Source organism: Lampetra planeri, chromosome 17, assembly GCF_965212315.1.
Source record: "Lampetra planeri chromosome 17, kcLamPlan1.2.h2, whole genome shotgun sequence".
In the NCBI taxonomy this organism is placed as follows: Eukaryota; Metazoa; Chordata; class Hyperoartia; order Petromyzontiformes; family Petromyzontidae; genus Lampetra; species Lampetra planeri.
Window position 1 is genome coordinate 13,532,650 of NC_136123.1, and position 18,724 is coordinate 13,551,373.

General features: G+C 53.5%; 1 protein-coding gene across 6 annotated transcripts in view; it reads left to right on the forward strand.

Moving 5' to 3' along the window:
• The window catches only part of WDR97 (WD repeat domain 97), a 65,856-nt gene that overhangs the window by 29,148 nt on the left and 17,984 nt on the right, over positions 1-18,724 (forward strand). For all 6 annotated transcript variants that reach the window (XR_013586165.1, XM_078602190.1, XM_078602189.1 and 3 more), the window contains 2 exons: positions 947-1,144; positions 17,033-17,154. Coding sequence is in view for 4 of the 6 variants with exons in the window: in XM_078602186.1 (XP_078458312.1) it covers positions 947-1,144; positions 17,033-17,154 (320 nt within the window). In the remaining 2 variants the exon portion in view is untranslated. The remainder of the gene's footprint in view (positions 1-946; positions 1,145-17,032; positions 17,155-18,724) is intronic.

Genomic DNA, 18,724 nt, shown 5'->3' on the forward strand with positions numbered 1-18,724 from the left:
CTGTTAGGTAGGATTTCTGTAAGTCGGGTCTTTTGCAACCCGGGGACTGCCCATATTCTTGTATATATGTTTGTTGATAATTATTTTACCACACATGCTTTTGTTCATTAAACTTTTCTGCCAATCTCGGCCTTATGTGAATTTTCGTATCTGAGACTTACATCTTTAGTGTAGTCTGTCAGACACTACAATACTACACTATGCCACAACACTACACTGTGGCACCTCACACCACATCTTCCTATTATAAGTTTTTCACAGATATGAGGATTCAACCGGCCCTTTGTCCATCTACCACTGACTGAAGGCAATAATACCAACTTCGGTAAAGTCACGTAGGTATAAAATAAAATAAGATATATAAACATAGTCATAACTTCAACCGAGAATATGGATACAAATTGAACAATCATTGGAAGGATGTTATTAACCAGGTAAAACCTTAACTGCTTTATAGATTACTGTCGTATCCGCATCTCTAGTCTTCTACAGCCTCCTACCCCCAGCCCCGCTTACTTCCCAGCCCCGGCATTTTTTTGTCCTGCTCGTCCCGGAGCTTTCAGCACACCCTTCCCCCTGCCCCACACTCCCACCCTCTCTATCTCTCCTCCCTGGCTCCGCCCCCCTCTCTTGCCTATATAACCTCTTGATACAAGCACCTCTTTTGCCCACTTCAGCAATTGTTTCTTGCTGTGTTGTCCCACCTGATGACGGACGCTTGTGTTGCGCCCGTAACGTCGTGATTTTTTATTTTATTTTATACCTACGTGACTTTACCGAAAGAACCAACGAGTATGGATCCCTGCAGTCACGAAAACTTAAAATCTCGATTCTTACTATGCTCTCCTAGTTCTATCCTACGTTAAACATGTGAATGTATTCTGGTTAATCAGTGGTACAGATTGCAAACCCGCCTTTACAAGTTGTGTGTTGTGTGTTTATGCAGAACTTGCCAACGGCACAAACTCCAGGTGGCTTTCTTGCACTGCTGTTGCAACTGCTCGTAACTGCAGACTATAGCAGTAAGACTGATCTGGTAAATGCTATCCAGAAACTATATTTCCAAGAAAAGCAAGGCTCTCTGACTGAAATATGTAACAGATTGTATGCTGTTCTCAATGCGGAAATACCACCCAACTGCAAGGTATGCTATATTCGTGTATTACATATGTTTTACTTATAGATGAAAATTAACACGTAGGCTTTTGCGACCAATACTATAATTCATTAAAAAAAAAATGGTCAGATCGCGTGAGTAAAATGAGAATTTGTTCTGTTTTTTAAATGCCTGTGTTCATCAAGGTCCCAATTAGTGGGTCAATTAACATGCTCAATGCTCTTCTTAATAACAAAAAATCCACAATTGCCTCAACTCTACTTAAATAACACATTTTCTCTAGAAAGGAGATTTTTACATGCAAAAGCAAGGAGCAGGAATTGGTTATCCCCTGTCTTCTATTATTGATCATTATCTATATGTAATGCGAGCAAGGATTGAGGGGGGTGGAGTCTGCGTCACGTGAGGAGAGGGAGGAGTTAGGGTCACGTGGGGGAGAGGATTTAGGGAAAGAACCGGAAGGGATCGGGAAGAGAAGACGGAGTGGAACCAGGAGGAGGCCACGCTGGGCAGGACTGGGAGGGTGGTTCGATCGCCACGTGTTGGGAGACCTCGGCACCGTCGGCCATCGGTGTGCCCGGGCGCAGGGGGGCTAGCGGGCTGTGGAAGGCTGGCTGTGAGCGAGGAGGAGCGGAGCAGTAGTGTGGCTCCAGAGCGGAGCAGCAGTGTGGCTGCAGAGCGGAGCAGCAGTGTGGCTGCAGAGCGGAGCAGCAGGGTGGCTGCAGGGCGGAGCAGCAGTGTGGCTGCGGAGTGCTCGACGGAGGAGACGCGGGCCTGAGCGAGGACGCCGTGGGAGCGAGATTTACACGAACCCAAATAAAGGACAACGGAGATCGACACTGTGAAATAGTCCTTAATTACACTGGTGTCAGAAGTGAAACGGCATATCAAAACAGCTCAGAAGAAAGAACGTCCCTGCACCATCTTCTGCAACATCTTCTGGAGACGACCTCCCTCCAGCGGTGGCGCTACCGACGATGGAGGGGGGAAGCGACGCAGGGACGAGCGACGGTCCGGGGGTGCAGGACGTTGCCGCTTCGGTGGGTCCATCCGCGCAAGTGGACGCCAACGAAGGATGGCGACAGGTGGCGGCCCAACTGGAGGCACTGAAAGCGGTGTTGGCGCAGTTGTGCGACCTCGTGACGCCGGCGACGACTTCGGAGAGGCCCAGCGGCGAACAGCGGGCCGGGGCCTTGCCGACGCCGTCAGCCCTCTCCACCACGCGGCACAAAGCCGCCATCTTGGGCGTGGCCAAGGAGGAACGGCGGGAAGCCGCCATCTTACGCCCTCCACCGCGGGGAGCCGCCATCTTGAACACGTTGCGGAGTGACGCCATCTTGTCGCTGCCGCACGAGTCACCATCGACGGAGGACGGCGGAGCAAGGACCCGCAGCCATCATCTAACAACTGTTAAAGAGTTCTACATCAGCGGAGATTGGAGCGCGTTCGCCTGCCGTTTTCAAGCGGCTGTACGATCCGCCAAATGGACGGACGCGGAGGCCCTGGAAGTCTTGCCAACACTTCTCGACGACGAGTCCGTCAGGTTCTTCCGCTCCATCAAGGCTGAAAAGAAGAGGACGCTACAGGGGGTCTTTGAGGAAATGGCGGACGCGTATGAGCCTCCGGACGATGCTCATCGCAGATTCGTACAGCGGCAACGGGGGCCGGAAGAATCGCCGGTGGCATTCCGAGGCACCGTTCTGGAACTAGCTATGGCTGCGTATCCTAAAACAGAGCCTGATTTGTTGGAACCCCTCATATTGGCCAAGATGCTGGAGTTATTTAGGGACTTGGGGATTCCCATGCCGGTGTGCGGCCATGATAAGTTGACGTCCCGTGTTGCGGCTAAGTGCTTGGATGCCCAATTTAACCTTCGACGGTGGAAACAGGTGTCGGCTTGGACGGGGGGCCCCATTGTCGAAGGCGGTGCTACAGGGTGGGACCCCAAGAAGGCTGTCTACGTTCCTGACGACAGGGGTCCGCAGGAGTTGACGGCCGCGTCCGCCCAGTGGCCTGCTCGAGGGGGAGCGGGGGTGCGCTCCGGGCCGCCGACGCGGGAGCGTCAGGACAGAGGGGGTGCTGCGCGCTGAAACGACTTGGAGTGTTTCCGCTGCGGCAGTAAGGGCCACTTCGCCAGGGATTGTTGGGCTCGCATCCCGGGGCCACCCCAGCTGGAGGCCTCTGCCACGGACGTGACGCGAAAGGACCATCCAGGACAGGCAAGTCGGTGCGCATCAGACACCCGGCAAGGCCTGTCACCTCATGCATCACCATCGCCGTGCGGTCCGTGTGTCATTAACAAGGGGGGGCCGCCGATCGACCCGTGTCGCTCGCTGACGCAGTGGCGGAAATTGGCACGGAGGGTGGTTGCGGCCGCTACTGGGTCGTCCATTGTGCCTGGTTCTATTCAGGGGGTCGAGGTGTGCATTTTGGTGGACTTATCTCAGACGTCATTTTTCATCTCTTAGGTATTCCGTCGGGAAGGGTGCGACCGGTTTATGACTCTTGCATAGCGGCGAACGGGGGAAGTATGGGCATTGTGGGCCAGGTGGACGCCAATATATCGATTGGGGAGGTGTCGGCTTCAGGGACCGTATTGATTTCCAGGTCCCTCGCGGTGCCCTGTTTGTTGGGGACTGATTTCCTGGCAAGAATGCCCATTGAAATAAGGGTGAATCAAAATTGCATTGAATTGCCAGGGGGTCGGAAAATTTCGTTCTTGCCGTCGCCCTGGGGCGACTCTGCCCCTGTCTGCCAGGTGCAGGCGCTGTCCGAGGTATCTGTTGATATTCCACCTGGTTCGCAGATGCTTATTCTGTTGAGGTATTGGAAACCAGTGCCTGGCGTTGAGGGAGCGGCGGGTGTTTTGTTATCGCCGTCCACGGCTATAACGGGCAGCTCGGCGCTGGTCAGGGCACAGACGATTGTCCGGCCGGGTCAGCCTCCGTTTTTACAAGTGCTGAATGGGAGTGCGGATAATGTTAGCGTACCGGCCGGAACGGTTTTGGCTCATGCCACGATTGCTTTCACGGCCCATGACGACCGGGGCCGCCGGGACCTGGTAGGGGGGGTTTCGGCCCCCACGGGGCAGGATGATCGGTGGGTTGCCGAGTTGTGCGGGGAAAACTCATCCCTGACTGGGGAACAACGGTCCGCGCTTCGCGCGCTCTTGCTAAGCTATTCCGACGTTTTCAGCTCGGATGATTTTGATTTGGGACGCACCTCCTTGCTCTCCCACCACATTGATACGGGGGATGCCGCTCCGATTCGGATGAACCCGCATCGGTTGAGCCCGACGGAGCGGGATCATGTTCGCGGCGCAGTGGAGGATATGCTGGCTGCTGACATAATTTCCCCGTCTAACAGTCCGTGGGGCGCGCCGGTGGTCCTTGTAAAAAAAAGGATGGGAAATTGCGATTTTGTGTCGATTTTCGCAAATTAAACAAAGTGTCCGTGGCAGACGCCTACCCCCTGCCGCGTATGGATGATTCCCTCGATGCCTTGTCCGGGGCGAAATTTTTTTCTACGCTTGATCTCTCCTCGGCATTCTGGCAGCTTCCCCTGGATGAGTCCTCGAGGGAAAAGACGGCTTTCCGTACACCGCAGGGCTTATTTCAGTTTAATTGTCTTCCAATGGGCTTGAATGCTGCCCCCGCCACTTTTCAGCGGTTGATGGAGCTGGTGTTAACGGGTCTGCAGTGGGAGACATGTTTGATATATTTAGACGATGTTATCGTCTTTAGCCGCACGTTTGAAGAATATCTACAGAGATTGGAAGCGGTGTTTGCTAGGATGCGCTCCGCCAATTTGAAATTTAAACCCAAAAAGTGTCACCTACTGCAACGATCTGTGCGCTATTTGGGACACATAGTCAGTGTGGACGGGGTGGCCACGGACCCAGAGAAGACAGCGTGCGTTCGCAACTGGCCAACCCCGGCCTCGGTGGGGGACGTACGTCGCTTCCTTGGGTTCGCTTCATATTATCACAGGTTCGTTCCGAACATTGCTACGATCGCTAGGCCCTTGCACCTCCTTACGGGGAAGGGCTGGAGGTTCAGCTGGGGACCGCCGGAGGAAGCGGCGTTTGAAGGCCTACGTGATCGTTTGGTGACGGCGCCGACATTGGACTATCCGGATTTTGATCGCCCTTTTATTCTGGATACGGACGCTAGTGACACTGGGATCGGGGCCGTTCGGTCACAGTCCAAGGGCAGCGTGGAACGCGTGGTTGCCTACGGTAGCCGCGTGCTGTCTCCGGCAGAGACCCGCTACTGCGTTACTCGCCGCGAACTATTGGCTATTGTCCACTTTCTCCACCATGCGGCTTTGCAATATGCCCTGAGAGTTGACCAACCATCTGGCCAACTGGCACGATGGTTGGAAACCCTGCAGGAATTTTCCTTCGAAATTCAGTACCGGAAGGGGTCCCGTCACGCGAATGCGGACGCGCTCTCCAGGTTGCCGCAGGGGTCCCCTTGCGCTTGCGCTTCGGGTACGAATAGGTGTACGCCGGTTCAGCAACCCCCTTCGGCCTGTTGTGTCAGCTGTCGAGGTGCCCGAGGCTCCCGTATGCCCGGGACCGGCCGATGGGGTTCTGAACCTGCCGCGCTCGGTATGGATTCGCGAGCAGTTGCTTGATGACTCGCTGGGGGCCTTACGGAGTCGGGCTGCGAAGGGAACGGGGGGACTGCTGTCCGGTGGGACGCTGGGGGCTGCTCTCCGGGATGGGTTGCTGATGTGGAGGGAGGGGTTGCACGATCGCTGGCGTCTGGTAGTACCGTCGTCGTTACGGTACGAATTGATTCGGACTCTGCACTGCGACACTCTATTACATCTCGGGGTGCAGAAAACCTTGTTGACGTTGCAGCGAGACTACTTCTGGCACGGCATGACGACGGATGTCGTCGGACACATTCAGGTGTGTCCTGAGTGTGCCCCGCGGAAGCCGCCTAAAAACCCATATGTGCCACCAGTGCAGTTTATACAGGTGTCTCGGATTAACGAGTTTGTGGCGTTGGATATTTTGGGACCCTTCCCGCCATCCGCTAGGGGCAATACATTTTTGCTGGTCGGGGTGGAATATCTTTCCCGCTGGCCGATGGCTTGGCTCTTACCTGACCAGTCGGCGGCGTCTATCACGGACGCCTTCCTGTTTGGATATGTAATGGACAAAGGGGCGCCGGAAAGGCTGCTCACGGATCAAGGACGAAATTTTTCTTCTAAATTGTTGGCGGAAGTGTGCGCTGCTCTAGGAACCAAGAAGGTTCGTACGTCTCCCTACCACCCGCAGATGGATGGCATGGTGGAACGGCTTAATCGGACGCTGTCGGCCATGCTATGTCACACGGTTAACGAGAAACAAGCTGATTGGGATTTGCATATCCCTGGGGTACTCTCCGCGTATCGGATGACGCCTTATGCGTCGACAGGGTATTCTCCATTTTTTCTAATGTACGGCCGCGAGAATGTGCCGCCGGTGGATGTACAGCTGGGTACGGGGGCGAAGGGTCCTGTTAAGCCTCTCCCCGAGTACATTCAAAACACTGTTCGACGCGTCACCGTGGCACGGGAGGGGGCCCGATTGGCTACTGCCAAGACCCAGGCCCGGAACGAACGTTGCGCTTGGCGCTCGAATGGGAAATGCCCCTGGCGAGTGGGGGACATGGCCTGGCTGCACTGCCCGCAGGTGCGGGCGGGGACCTCCCCTAAGCTGCACAAACCATGGCAGGGGCCGGTTAAGCTTATTGAGGTTCCTAACCCGCAGTCCGCGCGTGTTCGGTTCGGATCGCGGCGCTGGTACGTCCATACGTCTCGGTTGAAATCCTACGTGGCCCCGCTGACGGATGCGTCATCTCCTGATATTGCCTTGCCGGTGTCTGTTGCATCCGACGCACCTCTGCCTTTGCCTGTTGACCCTGCAAGCGCGCCTGTCGTGCCTTCTACAGACGAACCGGCCGTGACACAGGGGGATGCAGCGAATCCTGCTGTGGGTGGGCCTGCCACGGCGACGGGGACACTTGACCCCGCTGCCCCTCCAACCCCACCACAGACACGGTTGCGGGAGACCCCGGACTCGGGTCTCTCTGGGGAACGGGACCATGGCGTTGACGGGCCTCCAACAGCGGCGGGCGGTTCTAATCCCGTCGCTCTTAAAACCCCGTCGCGTTCTCGGTCTGTGGGGGGGCCGCCGCTCGTTCGGGACGGGCCGACGACCCGCACACATTCCAAATCCCTTTCCTTTCGTTGATTGTTGTTCTTGTTGTTCTTTGTTATCGTCTTGTTATAATCTCTGTTGTCCGGTGATGCCCGATGGTTGAAAGTTGCTCGCATTATTTTGTTCTGTTGGAGCCGGGGACGGCTGGGTTTTTCATCAGGGGGGGGGGTCGTGTAATGCGAGCAAGGATTGAGGGGGGCGGAGTCTGGGTCACGTGAGGAGAGGGAGGAGTTAGGGTCACGTTGGGGGAGAGGATTTAGGGAGAGAACCGGAAGGGATCGGGAAGAGAAGACGGAGTGGAACTGGGAGGAGGCCACGCTGGGCAGGACTGGGAGGGTGGCGCGATCTCCACGTGTTGGGAGACCTCGGCACCGTCGGCCATCGGTGTCCGGGCGCAGGGGGGCTAGCGGGCTGTGAAAGGCTGGCCGTGAGCGAGGAGGAGCGGAGCAGCAGTGTGGCTGCAGAGCGGAGCAGCAGTGTGGCTGCAGAGCAGAGCAGCAGTGTGGCTGCAGAGCGGAGCAGCAGTGTGGCTGCAGAGCGGAGCAGCAGTGTGGCTGCAGAGCGGAGCAGCAGGGTGGCTGCAGGGCGGAGCAGCAGTGTGGCTGCAGAGTGCTCGACGGAGGAGACGCGGGCCTGAGCGAGGACGCCGTGGAAGCGAGATTTACACGAACCCAAATAAAGGACAACGGAGATCGACACTGTGAGAGAGTCCTTTATTACATATACATGGAAACGTTGGTAGTAAAATTATCACTTCCAAGTACAATAACACCCTCTCATTTGATTAAATATGTGAACGACACACTCGTGGTATGAATATAGAATGACTTCTACGCAGTGGTGATGCATGCCTGTAATCCAGCACTGTAGATGAGGGTTGGCGGATCACACAAACGTAAAACTTCTTTCCCATAGGCGTTGAGATGCTACACCCTGACTTTGCAGGAAAAGGCAGCACAGCAAAAATGTGTAGGGGTGTTACGGGAGGGCGAACAAACACACCAGTGGTGGTTATGCCCGCACGCGGAAGGATGCTTACATCCACATCCGCATCGGTTAGCCCTGGGGGGCTGTAACGGCGCTGTGATCCCCCACGGCCCTCCCCTCGGAGGGGAATTGCTATATAAGGCGGTGAGCCGGTGGGCTCGGAGTTCAGTGTTTAGCTTAAACCAGTGAAGAGTGAAGACCGGCTAGATAGGCTCTGGGACTCCCCTGGATCGCTGTCCTTCTAAGGACCGACCAGGGCAAGCCAGTGGCGTGGCCCCGAGAGCCCAGAGCCGATGCTCTTGTAAGAGCCGGTCTGGTGACTAAGGGTGCCGTGATCCTAGCTTAGCCAGAGCTGGATCAGCTAGCCTCCCTTAGCTCTCGAGTGGAGGACCTGGGAGTAGGCTAGCCGGCTTAGAGACAGTGGGGTCTCCCTGTTAGACGGGTGAAGGGGCCGTTACCCCTTCGAGTGTGTATACATTGGCCTGTGCTGAGTGAAACGTTATAATAAATAAGTGTGCCTCCGACTACGTCGTCCACGTCTCATTGAACCTACTACAACTGGTGTCAGAAGTGGGGTACTAAAGATGGACACAAGACGGACGGCCGTACCAGGGAACCTGGGGAGGATGACACCTCGGCCGACTCAGAGCCTGAACTTGCCGAGGGCGAGTCCGTGCAACTGGGGCCGAGTCCACCGATACCGCAGAAGCCAGACGGGTGGGGGCCATCGGCTGACGGGATGCGGGTGGCTCACTCCCGCCTGGCGGAGCTACTCTACGCGGCAGCCACCACGCTGGAGGAAATCACTCGCCTGGGGGTTGGAGGAGTAGCACGGGGCGACGTCGGGCGACACGCAATGCCAGTTCCCGCCATTTCAACGTGGCTGGAGGTTGGATTTGCCGCCATCAGTACAGTGGGTGCTGAGGGCGGGGCCCGGGCACATCATGCGACCGACAGTCGCCGACCAGAAACTGCCACGTCATCGACAGCGGCCGACGGCGGCGAACGCCAATCAGCGGACAGCGCGTCACCAGCAGTGTGACCGCTGATGGCGTCCGCCGTTCCCACCGAAACTGTACAGAATGGCGGGAACGGCGGTTGGCGATCTACGGCTGAGGAGTCCTCGTTCCAGCAGCGATTGCCGGTCCTCAAAGAGTTTGTGGCGGAAGACGGCGACTGGGGAGCCTTCCAAAGACGGTTCCTCACCCACCAAGAAATGTCGCGATGGACGGACGACGAGGCGCTACACGCGCTGCCGGCGACGCTGGACAGCGACGCTCTCGCCACCCTCACTACAGTGCCGAGATCGGCGCGCGCCACGCTGCAGGCGGTGCTTCGACTCCTGTCTGCAGTCTACGGACCACCTTCCGACTGCAGACAGCTGTTTTACGAGCGTTAGCGGGGCGCCAAGGAATCGCCCCTTGCATACCGCACGGTTCTCCTGGCCTTGGCAAAGACGGCTTTCCCGCGGATGGACGAGGAAGGGGTGGACGCTATGGTGGCTGAGAAGATATTGTTGTTGGCGGACGAGTTGGACATTGTCGTCTTGGCGCAAGACGACAAGGAGATGTGTTCCCTGTGGGCCGCACGGCACATCCACGCAAACTTGTTGTCCCAACGGCGCAAGGCCAGCAAGGCGGCGGCCAGGCATCCCGTGGCTGCAACCACCCTCCCATCGGAAGAGGTCTGCGCTGTGGGTCACCCGATGGAATGGAGATCCGGGGACCGACCAGCTTGGGACGGGCCAGGCCACCAGGATCAACCCAAGCCGACTGGGGCGCTCACGCGGTGCTACAACTGTGGCCTCCGGGGCCATGTGGCTTCTGGATGCCGGGCTCCTCGACAGCGCGGTGGGACGCCTCAGCCGGACGACGCTCCTCTACCCAAGACTCCGCAGCGAACTCCGGCAAGTTGTGGCATCCCACATGTTTGTCCTACGCACACACCTGTGATACACTCACGATGCTGCAATGAACGGGGTTCGGAAATCGGCTGTCGTTGCGTCGAAATGTGCCGCGATGGGGAGGGCGTTCCAACCGGGCCAGTGGTCTGAGTTGCCCACCGCGTTGTTGCCGCGTCAGTGGGGTCGTCGGTCATTGTGGGCTATATTGATGGGGTTGAGGTACGGGTCTTAGTTGATACGGGAGCATCGGCGACAATTGTGTCCGATTTTATTTACAACATTTTCCCCGTTCAAAGCCGTCCTCTGCTCCACGTTGATGTTCCGTGTTATGCTGCCAACGGGGGCTCGCTGGGTATTATCGGACAGATCCGCGCGCAAATTTGTATTGGTGACATCAAATTATCTGGGCTGGTGTTGGTCTCCTCCTCTCTGGCAGTTCCGTGCCTGTTGGGGACGGACTTTTTGGCCAAAATGCCAATTTGAATATTGATCGACCAAGGTTGCATCGAACTCCCATCGGGCCGACGTATGATGTTCCTGTCCTCCCCCGCTACTGTCCGTACGGCATTAGCGACGGTACATGCGCTTGTTACGAGAACGGTACGCGTACCGCCGGGGGCTCAGATGCTCGTGCCTCTTAGGCTGCGTCGACCATTAGCTAAGGGGATTGGGGATCGGGGTGTTCTGTTGGGACCGTCTAGGGCCGGGGTCAATGGACCTGATTTTATAGCAGCCCAGACCATTGTAAACGGGGACCCCTTCATCGCGGTCCTAAATGTTGGGTTGCGAACGGCTGTGGTTCCTCAAGGGACCGTGCTTGCGCATGCAACGCCGGTACCTTGTGAGGAACCGGTCATTGGACATGTGAGCACTGCTCCTCCGTCGCAACCGCATTCGGACCGTGATGAGGGGTGGCTGGATGCGCTTTGTGCGGGATCATTGGACCTGTCCGACTCACAGCGTGATAAGCTACGAACCTTTCTGCGCGATTTTTCCGATATTTTTAGTCGACACAAATATGATATTGGCTGTACTAAACTGCTGCATCACCATATTGACACGTGTGACAGCGCGCCAATCCGCCAAAATCTTTTTCGGTTGAGTCCCGCCGAAAAGGATCATGTCAAATCGGCAGTAGACGACATGCTAACTGCGGACATCATATCCCCTTCTACCAGCCCTTGGGGTGCACCCATCGTGTTAGTAAAGAAACACGACGGCTCCTTGCGGTTTTGTGTCGATTTTCGTCGGCTAAACAAGATCTCCGTAGCCGATGCATATCCGCTCCCTCGGATGGATGAATCGCTTGACGCCCTGGCGGGGGCGCGGTTCTTCTGCACGTTGGATTTACTGTCAGGGTTCTGGCAGCTCCCTCTGGATGAGGAATCTAAACCAAAAACGGCTTTCCGTACGCCGCACGGCCTATTCCAATTTAACCGCTTGTCGATGGGGCTCCACTCAGCGCCGGCAACTTTCCAGCGCTTAATGGAATTGGTTCTGGCTGGGTTGCAATGGGATTCTTGTCTGATTTACTTAGACGATATCATCGTCTTTAGTAAAACATTCGACGAACACCTCCAGAGGTTGCGGGCTGTTTTCCTCAAAAGGCGTGCTGCTAATTTGAAATTCAAGCCGCAAAAATGTCAATTGCTCCGCGAATCGGTATTTGGGCCACATTGTCGGATGGTCAGGTATTTTCACGGATCCCGCCAAAATGCAATGTGTCAGCTCCTGGCCGACTCCCACCTCGGTGGGGGAGGTCAGGAGTTTCATTGGATTCGCGTCGTATTACCGACGGTTTGTCACCAATTTCACGATGATTGCTAAGCCCTTACATGCCTTGACATCAAACGGGGTCAAATTTCACTGGGGCCAGGAGGAGGAGGCTGCTTTTCGCTCCCTCCGGGACGCGTTAGTGGGGGCTCCGCCATTAAGTTATCCCGACTTTTTGAAACCCTTCTTGCTTGATACGGACGCAAGCAACACGGGCATTGGGGGCGTGCTTTCCCAGGTTGTTGGGGGCGTAGAGCATGTTGTGGCATACGGCAGTCGGGTTTTGTTTCCGGCGGAGCAGAGGTACTGTGTCACCCGTCGGGAACTATTGGCAATTGTTTACTTCATTCAGCAATATCGCCCATATCTGTAAGGTCGCCATTTCACCGTCCGCACAGATCATGCGGCGTTACAGTACGCCTTGCGGGTTCAACAGCCATCGGGACAATTGTCCCGATGGTTGGAGATTCTCCAAGATTTCGATTTCGAGACTACATATTGTAAGGGCGTTCGCCACACGAACGCAGACGCTCTGTCGCGTTTGCCGCCCACCTCCGATTGCGCTTGCCTCCTGGGTTCGGGGCGTTGCAGACCTCCGAATGGAATCTCTGATTCGGTCCTTGTGGCCGTCGCTGATGCGCCCTATTGAGCAAGAAGGGAGGGATTCCTTGCTGGGATTGTCTGTTGCGGAGTGGGGGTGCCTCCAAATGGAGGACACCTCCCTCCTCGCGTTGCGCCGTTGCATCGGGGGATCTGTTCAGGGTGCGGAAAATGTCGACTCGTGGGAGTTGTTCCAGGGTCTCTTGATGCATTGGGATGGGAGATCCCGCCGCCACCGGCTGGTGGTGCCTTCCACACTGAGGGGTAGGGTGGTGTGGGCTGCTCACGAGCGACTCCTGCACCTGGGGACTCACAAAACCCTTGCCATGCTCCAGCTGGATTTTTCTATGCCAGGCATGGCAAGGAACGTAGATGATCTTTTAGGGGCTTGTACTCAGTGTGCACAACGGAAGCGACCGGCAAGGGGGTCCAACCCACCACTGCAGTCTATTAAGGTTTCCCGGGTTAACGAACTCGTCGTGCTTGATATTTTGGGTCCATTCCCCGCTACACCTAGGGGAAATACATACCTATTGACTGGGGTAGAATATTGTACGCGATGGCCTATGGCCTGGCCCCTGGCCAACCAGTCAGCAGCAGCCATCGCGGAGGCCTTTGTCCAGGGCTACATCCTCGACAAAGGTACTCCGGAGCGGCTGCTGACCGACCAGGGGAGAAATTTCTCGGGAAAACTTCTCCACGAGGTGTGCGAGCTCCTGGGTACGAAGAAAATCCGTACCTCCCCATATCATCCGCAAACTGACAGGATGGTGGAGCGTCTGCATCGGACTATCACGTCCATGCTGTCTCACCAGGTGTCTGAATCCCAGACCGACTTGGACCTTCATATCCCAGGGGTTTTGGCAGCCTACAGGATGGCTCCTCATGCGGCGACCGGATTTTCGCCCTTCTTCTTAATGTACGGTCGTGAGGCTGAACCGCCTGTCGCGACTCAGCTGCGGATCTCCGCGCCGCATAATAAATCCAAATTGGCCGACCATGTCAAATTCAACATCTCTAAATTGACAGAGGCGCGGGAGGCGGCCATTCAAAATTCAGACCTCCACCAGAAGGCGAATGAAATGCTCAAGCTGGGCCGGGTACATGTGCTCCAGTGGAAACCGGGTGACAAGACGTGGTTGCACTGTCCCCAAGTTCTGCTGGCAACCTCGTCCAAGCTGTTGCGGCCGTGGCGGGGGCCCGTGGAAGTGGTGCAGGTCTTGCGGCTACCATGTGTACGTATTCGGTGGGGGAAGCGTCGGTGGTTTGTGCACCCCTGCGGTTGAAACCGTTCGTTGTGCCCTATGTTCCTACTCCACACACACATGGCCGAACATGTGAGGGGTCCACCGACTTCCGGAGTCCGACTTCGCTGCATTCGCCTGACTTGCCACTGACTCTTCCGCTTCCAGGTGCACCGGGATTGACGTGCTCGCGACTGCCAACCCCTCCCGGGGAGTTCAAGGGTCGCTCGTCCGCGAAGCCAGACACTCTCGCACCCGAACTTTTGACACCCACCGCTGGACCAGCCGGGGCTGCCCCTTGTGACGGTCCCGCTGCAACAACGCACGCCAAAACGCGCAGACTTTTGTGAGGTCGGCCTCTCGTGCAGCCCTTGCTGGGGTCGCGGGGGGGGGGGGGGGGTGGTGATCCGTTCGGGGTGGGGAAACTTGTAATTGTACATATGTTGGTTTCTTACGGGATGGGGTATTTATTGGGGGGTAATTCGGGATTTATTTTCTTCCTCGGTACTGTTGTTGTTGTTGTTACTGTTATTCTTGTTATTGTTGTTGTTATTCACGCGAGGCACATACGTGTTTTGGGGGGGATGCATCTTTATTGTGAATTTTGTTGCAGCCGGGACGGCTGCGGGCTGTACAGGGGGGGGGGGGGGGTGATGTAGGGGTGTTACGGGAGGGCGAACAAACACACCAGGGGTGGTTATGCCCGCACGCGGAAGGATGCTTACATCCACGTCCGCATCGGTTAGCCCTGGGGGGCTGTAACGGCGCTGTGATCCCTCACGGCCCCACCCCTCAAGGGGGAGTAGCCAGTGGGCTTGGGGTTCAGTGTTTAGCTTAAACCAGTGAAGAATGAAGACCGGCTAGATAGGCTCTGGGACTCCCCTGGATCGCTGTCCTTCTAAGGACCGACCAGGGCAAGCCAGTGGCGTGGCCCCGAGAGCCCAGAGCCGATGCTCTTGTAAGAGCCGGTCTGGTGACTAAGGGTGCCGTGATCCTAGCTTAGCCAGAGCTGGATCAGCTAGCCTCCCCTAGCTCTCGAGTGGAGGACCTGGGAGTAGGCTAGCCGGGTTAGAGACAGTGGGGTCTCCCTGTTAGACGGGTGAAGGGGCTGTTACCCCTTCGAGTGTGTATACATTGGCCTGTGTTGAGTGAAACGTTATAATAAATAAGTGTGCCTCCGACTACGTCGTCCACGTCTCATTGAACCTACTACAAATGTAGACTCCACCGGTTTCATCCGTATGGGATCGTTTCCCCCTCACGCGCGTGGGTTTTCTCTGAGTGCCCATGTTTCATCCCACATGTAAACACTCATCATTAATTGGCCGACAACACCTTCATAGATCAGTTTAACACGTAGGATTTCGCGACCAATATCAACCATAAGAGTTTTTTTTTGTTAAATCGTGTAAATATATAAATGTGTCGTTAAAACCCACAGCCAACTAGTAAGGGTTGTCATGTAAACAGAACATGCCAATTCGTCACTAGTACAGCACACCGTGTGTTGGAGAGCCATGCCACAACATTTACAATCTGAGTATGATGTTTTGCCAGTAATTAAAACTAGCTTAATCAGGCCAAATCTGGTTGTCGTCTCAACTTTGCTAGATTTTTGGGAAAACTAAAACTCTGAGATTTGGTACAGTACTGAAAATACAACTGTGGGACCAAGGATGAACTTTACCAAAACTAACGCAAGAAATAATTTATGGATTTTTAGCAAATGGTACTTGTAGGAAAAGTACTTGTAGCAAATGGTATCTTGGCCATACAGACGGAAGATACACACTAAAAGAATACCATGGGAACATCAAATACTCACAAACACAATTGTCGGCAGTTGCGGTACTCGCCTGTCAACAAGGACATTTGATCAATATTGATAATATAGCTTTTCTATGCAAAACGAATTACTATTGGCCAAGACTAGAAAATGTATTGAAATTGAGAGAACTCTAAATTATTTAAACTCAGCAGACAGCTTCAGCAGGCTTGGAAACGCATGATTAAGTTATTAAATAACCTCATGAGAACAGTGTATTTACAATAATTGAAGCTAACACAACATAAAAATATGACTAACCATTTAGTATAACTATGTAAATATGTGCACCTTATTAACACATCTAACATAATTCATTAGAATGTAACCATTGTGTATAACGATTAATAACCTGTTTCACCGTGTAAACATATATCTTTATAGTAACACATTACAATAATAACATCATTTATATTAATACTTGTGTAATGTAGCTCCCAGAGACACCGTCTTGTTCAGTTATATGTTTATTTATTATGAATAAAGTATGCCGACGCACTGATAACTTAATGAGTAACCACGAGTGATTATATACACTTGGGTAACTTAGATAACTCTATTCTGAGACAACATAACGTGAGCCTTCCAAGACTACAAGGTGCCCACTCCGGGATGATGAAGACCACCTGCTCCAAGGTGACGACGGCGACGATAATTCCCCCACAACAGCAGTCCAGTGCCCCAGTTCACGTCGGCTCTTATACTCCTCACGACCCAGCCACGCCCCTATTCCCCTAACCCTCTCTCACCGCACCTGGCCCTGTCTGTCTCTGCCCTTATTACAATTTACGACCTTTAGGTCCCGCTTCCCCTCACGCGACTCTGTCAACGCTGGTTGCATCAATCATTATTAGCAACCACTTGGGTCCCATATTACCATAACGTGACCCTGTCTGTTCCCGTTACGTTACTTAGTAACCATGGCCACGGGGAGCCGTACTGTCCCGACATCACCCCGTACTGTCCTTACACTTGCAACTCTAGGTATTACATGCTTCCACTTCCTGTTCCTTTGTGGGTGCACACTGATGACATCACACCACCTATTTAAGGCCTCAAGACTGGATAACATTTTCACTATTCTGACAACATTGTCTATGTTAGGTCGAGGAGGGTGTACACCACACTGAATCACAATAGCAAGAAGATTCAGAGATACAACTTTTCTTTTTACCATTTTGATAGAAATAATGTTCATTAATTTTACTTTCACCTCCACAAATATACGAGTCACATTTCATATAAATACAATATTTCATCCTTATTGGCATGTCTAAAATACAAAGTGATGTCATGAATGCTAATATAACAACTTGTGAGGATTGTGTGGCTGATTTCACTTTATTGTTGTGATATTTGATATCAATAGGTGGATGAGCAACGTGCATTCATCCAGACAACATTACAAACATTACTCACTGTTGGGTTTCGGAGTAAAGAACTTTTGACTGAGTTTATGGTGCAGTTTCTTCAAGCTGATGACAATTTCAGGTATGCAAAATGCAAGTATCTACAAAAATAAATCTGCTCTTAGTGACCAACATTCTTTATTGTTCTTCATTGCAGGTAATGTTAATCAAATGCAATGAATACACAAACTGAATGTTTTAAAGCAATCCATTCAATTTGAAGCAAACACGTGAAAGTATAATTGGCAAGTATATTAAACATGAATTAGCCACTTGATTTGATGACTTCAATTGGGACTGAGTCCGCGCTTTGACACAGTGGGGTGATCCGTTAGTCAGATGAAGGGTTATAAGGGGAAGCAGGAAGCAGCTCGGGGTCAGTGTGCAGAGTCTAGAGGCGACACTACGTCTCGCGCCTCCGGCACACCAGCGGCCACGTGGTGGTGCGTGCCGTCTGCCAGCGGCGTGCGGGAGCAGGGGAGCGTGGGCGAGCTGTGCATGGAGCGACAACATCTAACGCGCGGAACGAGAGTGGAGCGGTGTCGGTGTGAAGAGAATGCGGAGCTGTCCAGCCGACGAGAAACAAATAATAAAGAAGACACGAACTATAGATCGTCGTCGAAGTGCTTTAATACTAGTGGTGTCAGAAGTGACTCTTGAAATTGGATGAAGCAGGCGCTGCAACGATGTCCAAGCATCTCAAGATAAAGAATTCACCTGCGCCGTCCTCGGACGACGATGACGACTCGCTCAACCAAGACTTACCGACCCCGGGTGCTGCGGACCCAGTCACTGCAACCGCTGTTGCCTCGGCCAAGGCACCGGGCAAGGACGTCGGAGCGGAGCCGTCTTCGCCTCTGGCCAGGGATTATGGCTGGCGGCGGGTGGCGGAGCAGATCAATTCTCTCTGCACGGTTCTGCTCAACCTCGTGACGCTGGTCGCTTCGTCCGTGGCACCGGGTCGGCCGCAGGACACTCTGCCGAGCAGAGACGAGCAGGGCTTCCTTTGGCGGTCTCGGAAGGGCCGTGTTGTATGTGTCGGGTTATGAAATTTTGATGAAAATAATAAAAATTAATAATTTTCCGAAAAATGCGCAAATCGCATTTATTATGTTAATGTGTGTATTGCTATGCATAAATTATGATGGTGTGAGTAATTGTATGATGATCGCGGAGATAATCGTAGTAATTTATGCGGATGCTTGCGATTATGTTAATGTGTGAAGTTATGATAATTAGGCTCAGCTTCGTTTATCCAGAGTTATCAATCAGGATAACACGATTATCATCGATTAAACGTTTACCGATTATCTTAGTGTGTGTTATGATATTTAAGTCACCAGTTCAGATCTCATCACAGGATACAGCTCTTATGAATAAGATAGTTTTGCATGGACTTGGAAAGAAGCACTCGAATAGTTGGTGTTAAGCAATTTATTCTAACAAGCATGTGACATTCTATCATGCAGGTCAAACATGCGTCAATAATTCATGAATAACCAAACTCTTATGCATTTACGATACTATGCATTCGATTAATATGAATAACTAAAATCCTTATGCAATTACGAGGTTATGCAATTACCTAATATGAATGACTAAACATTTTTTATTCATTGGCGAAATTATGCAGTTAACGAAAATGAATGGCT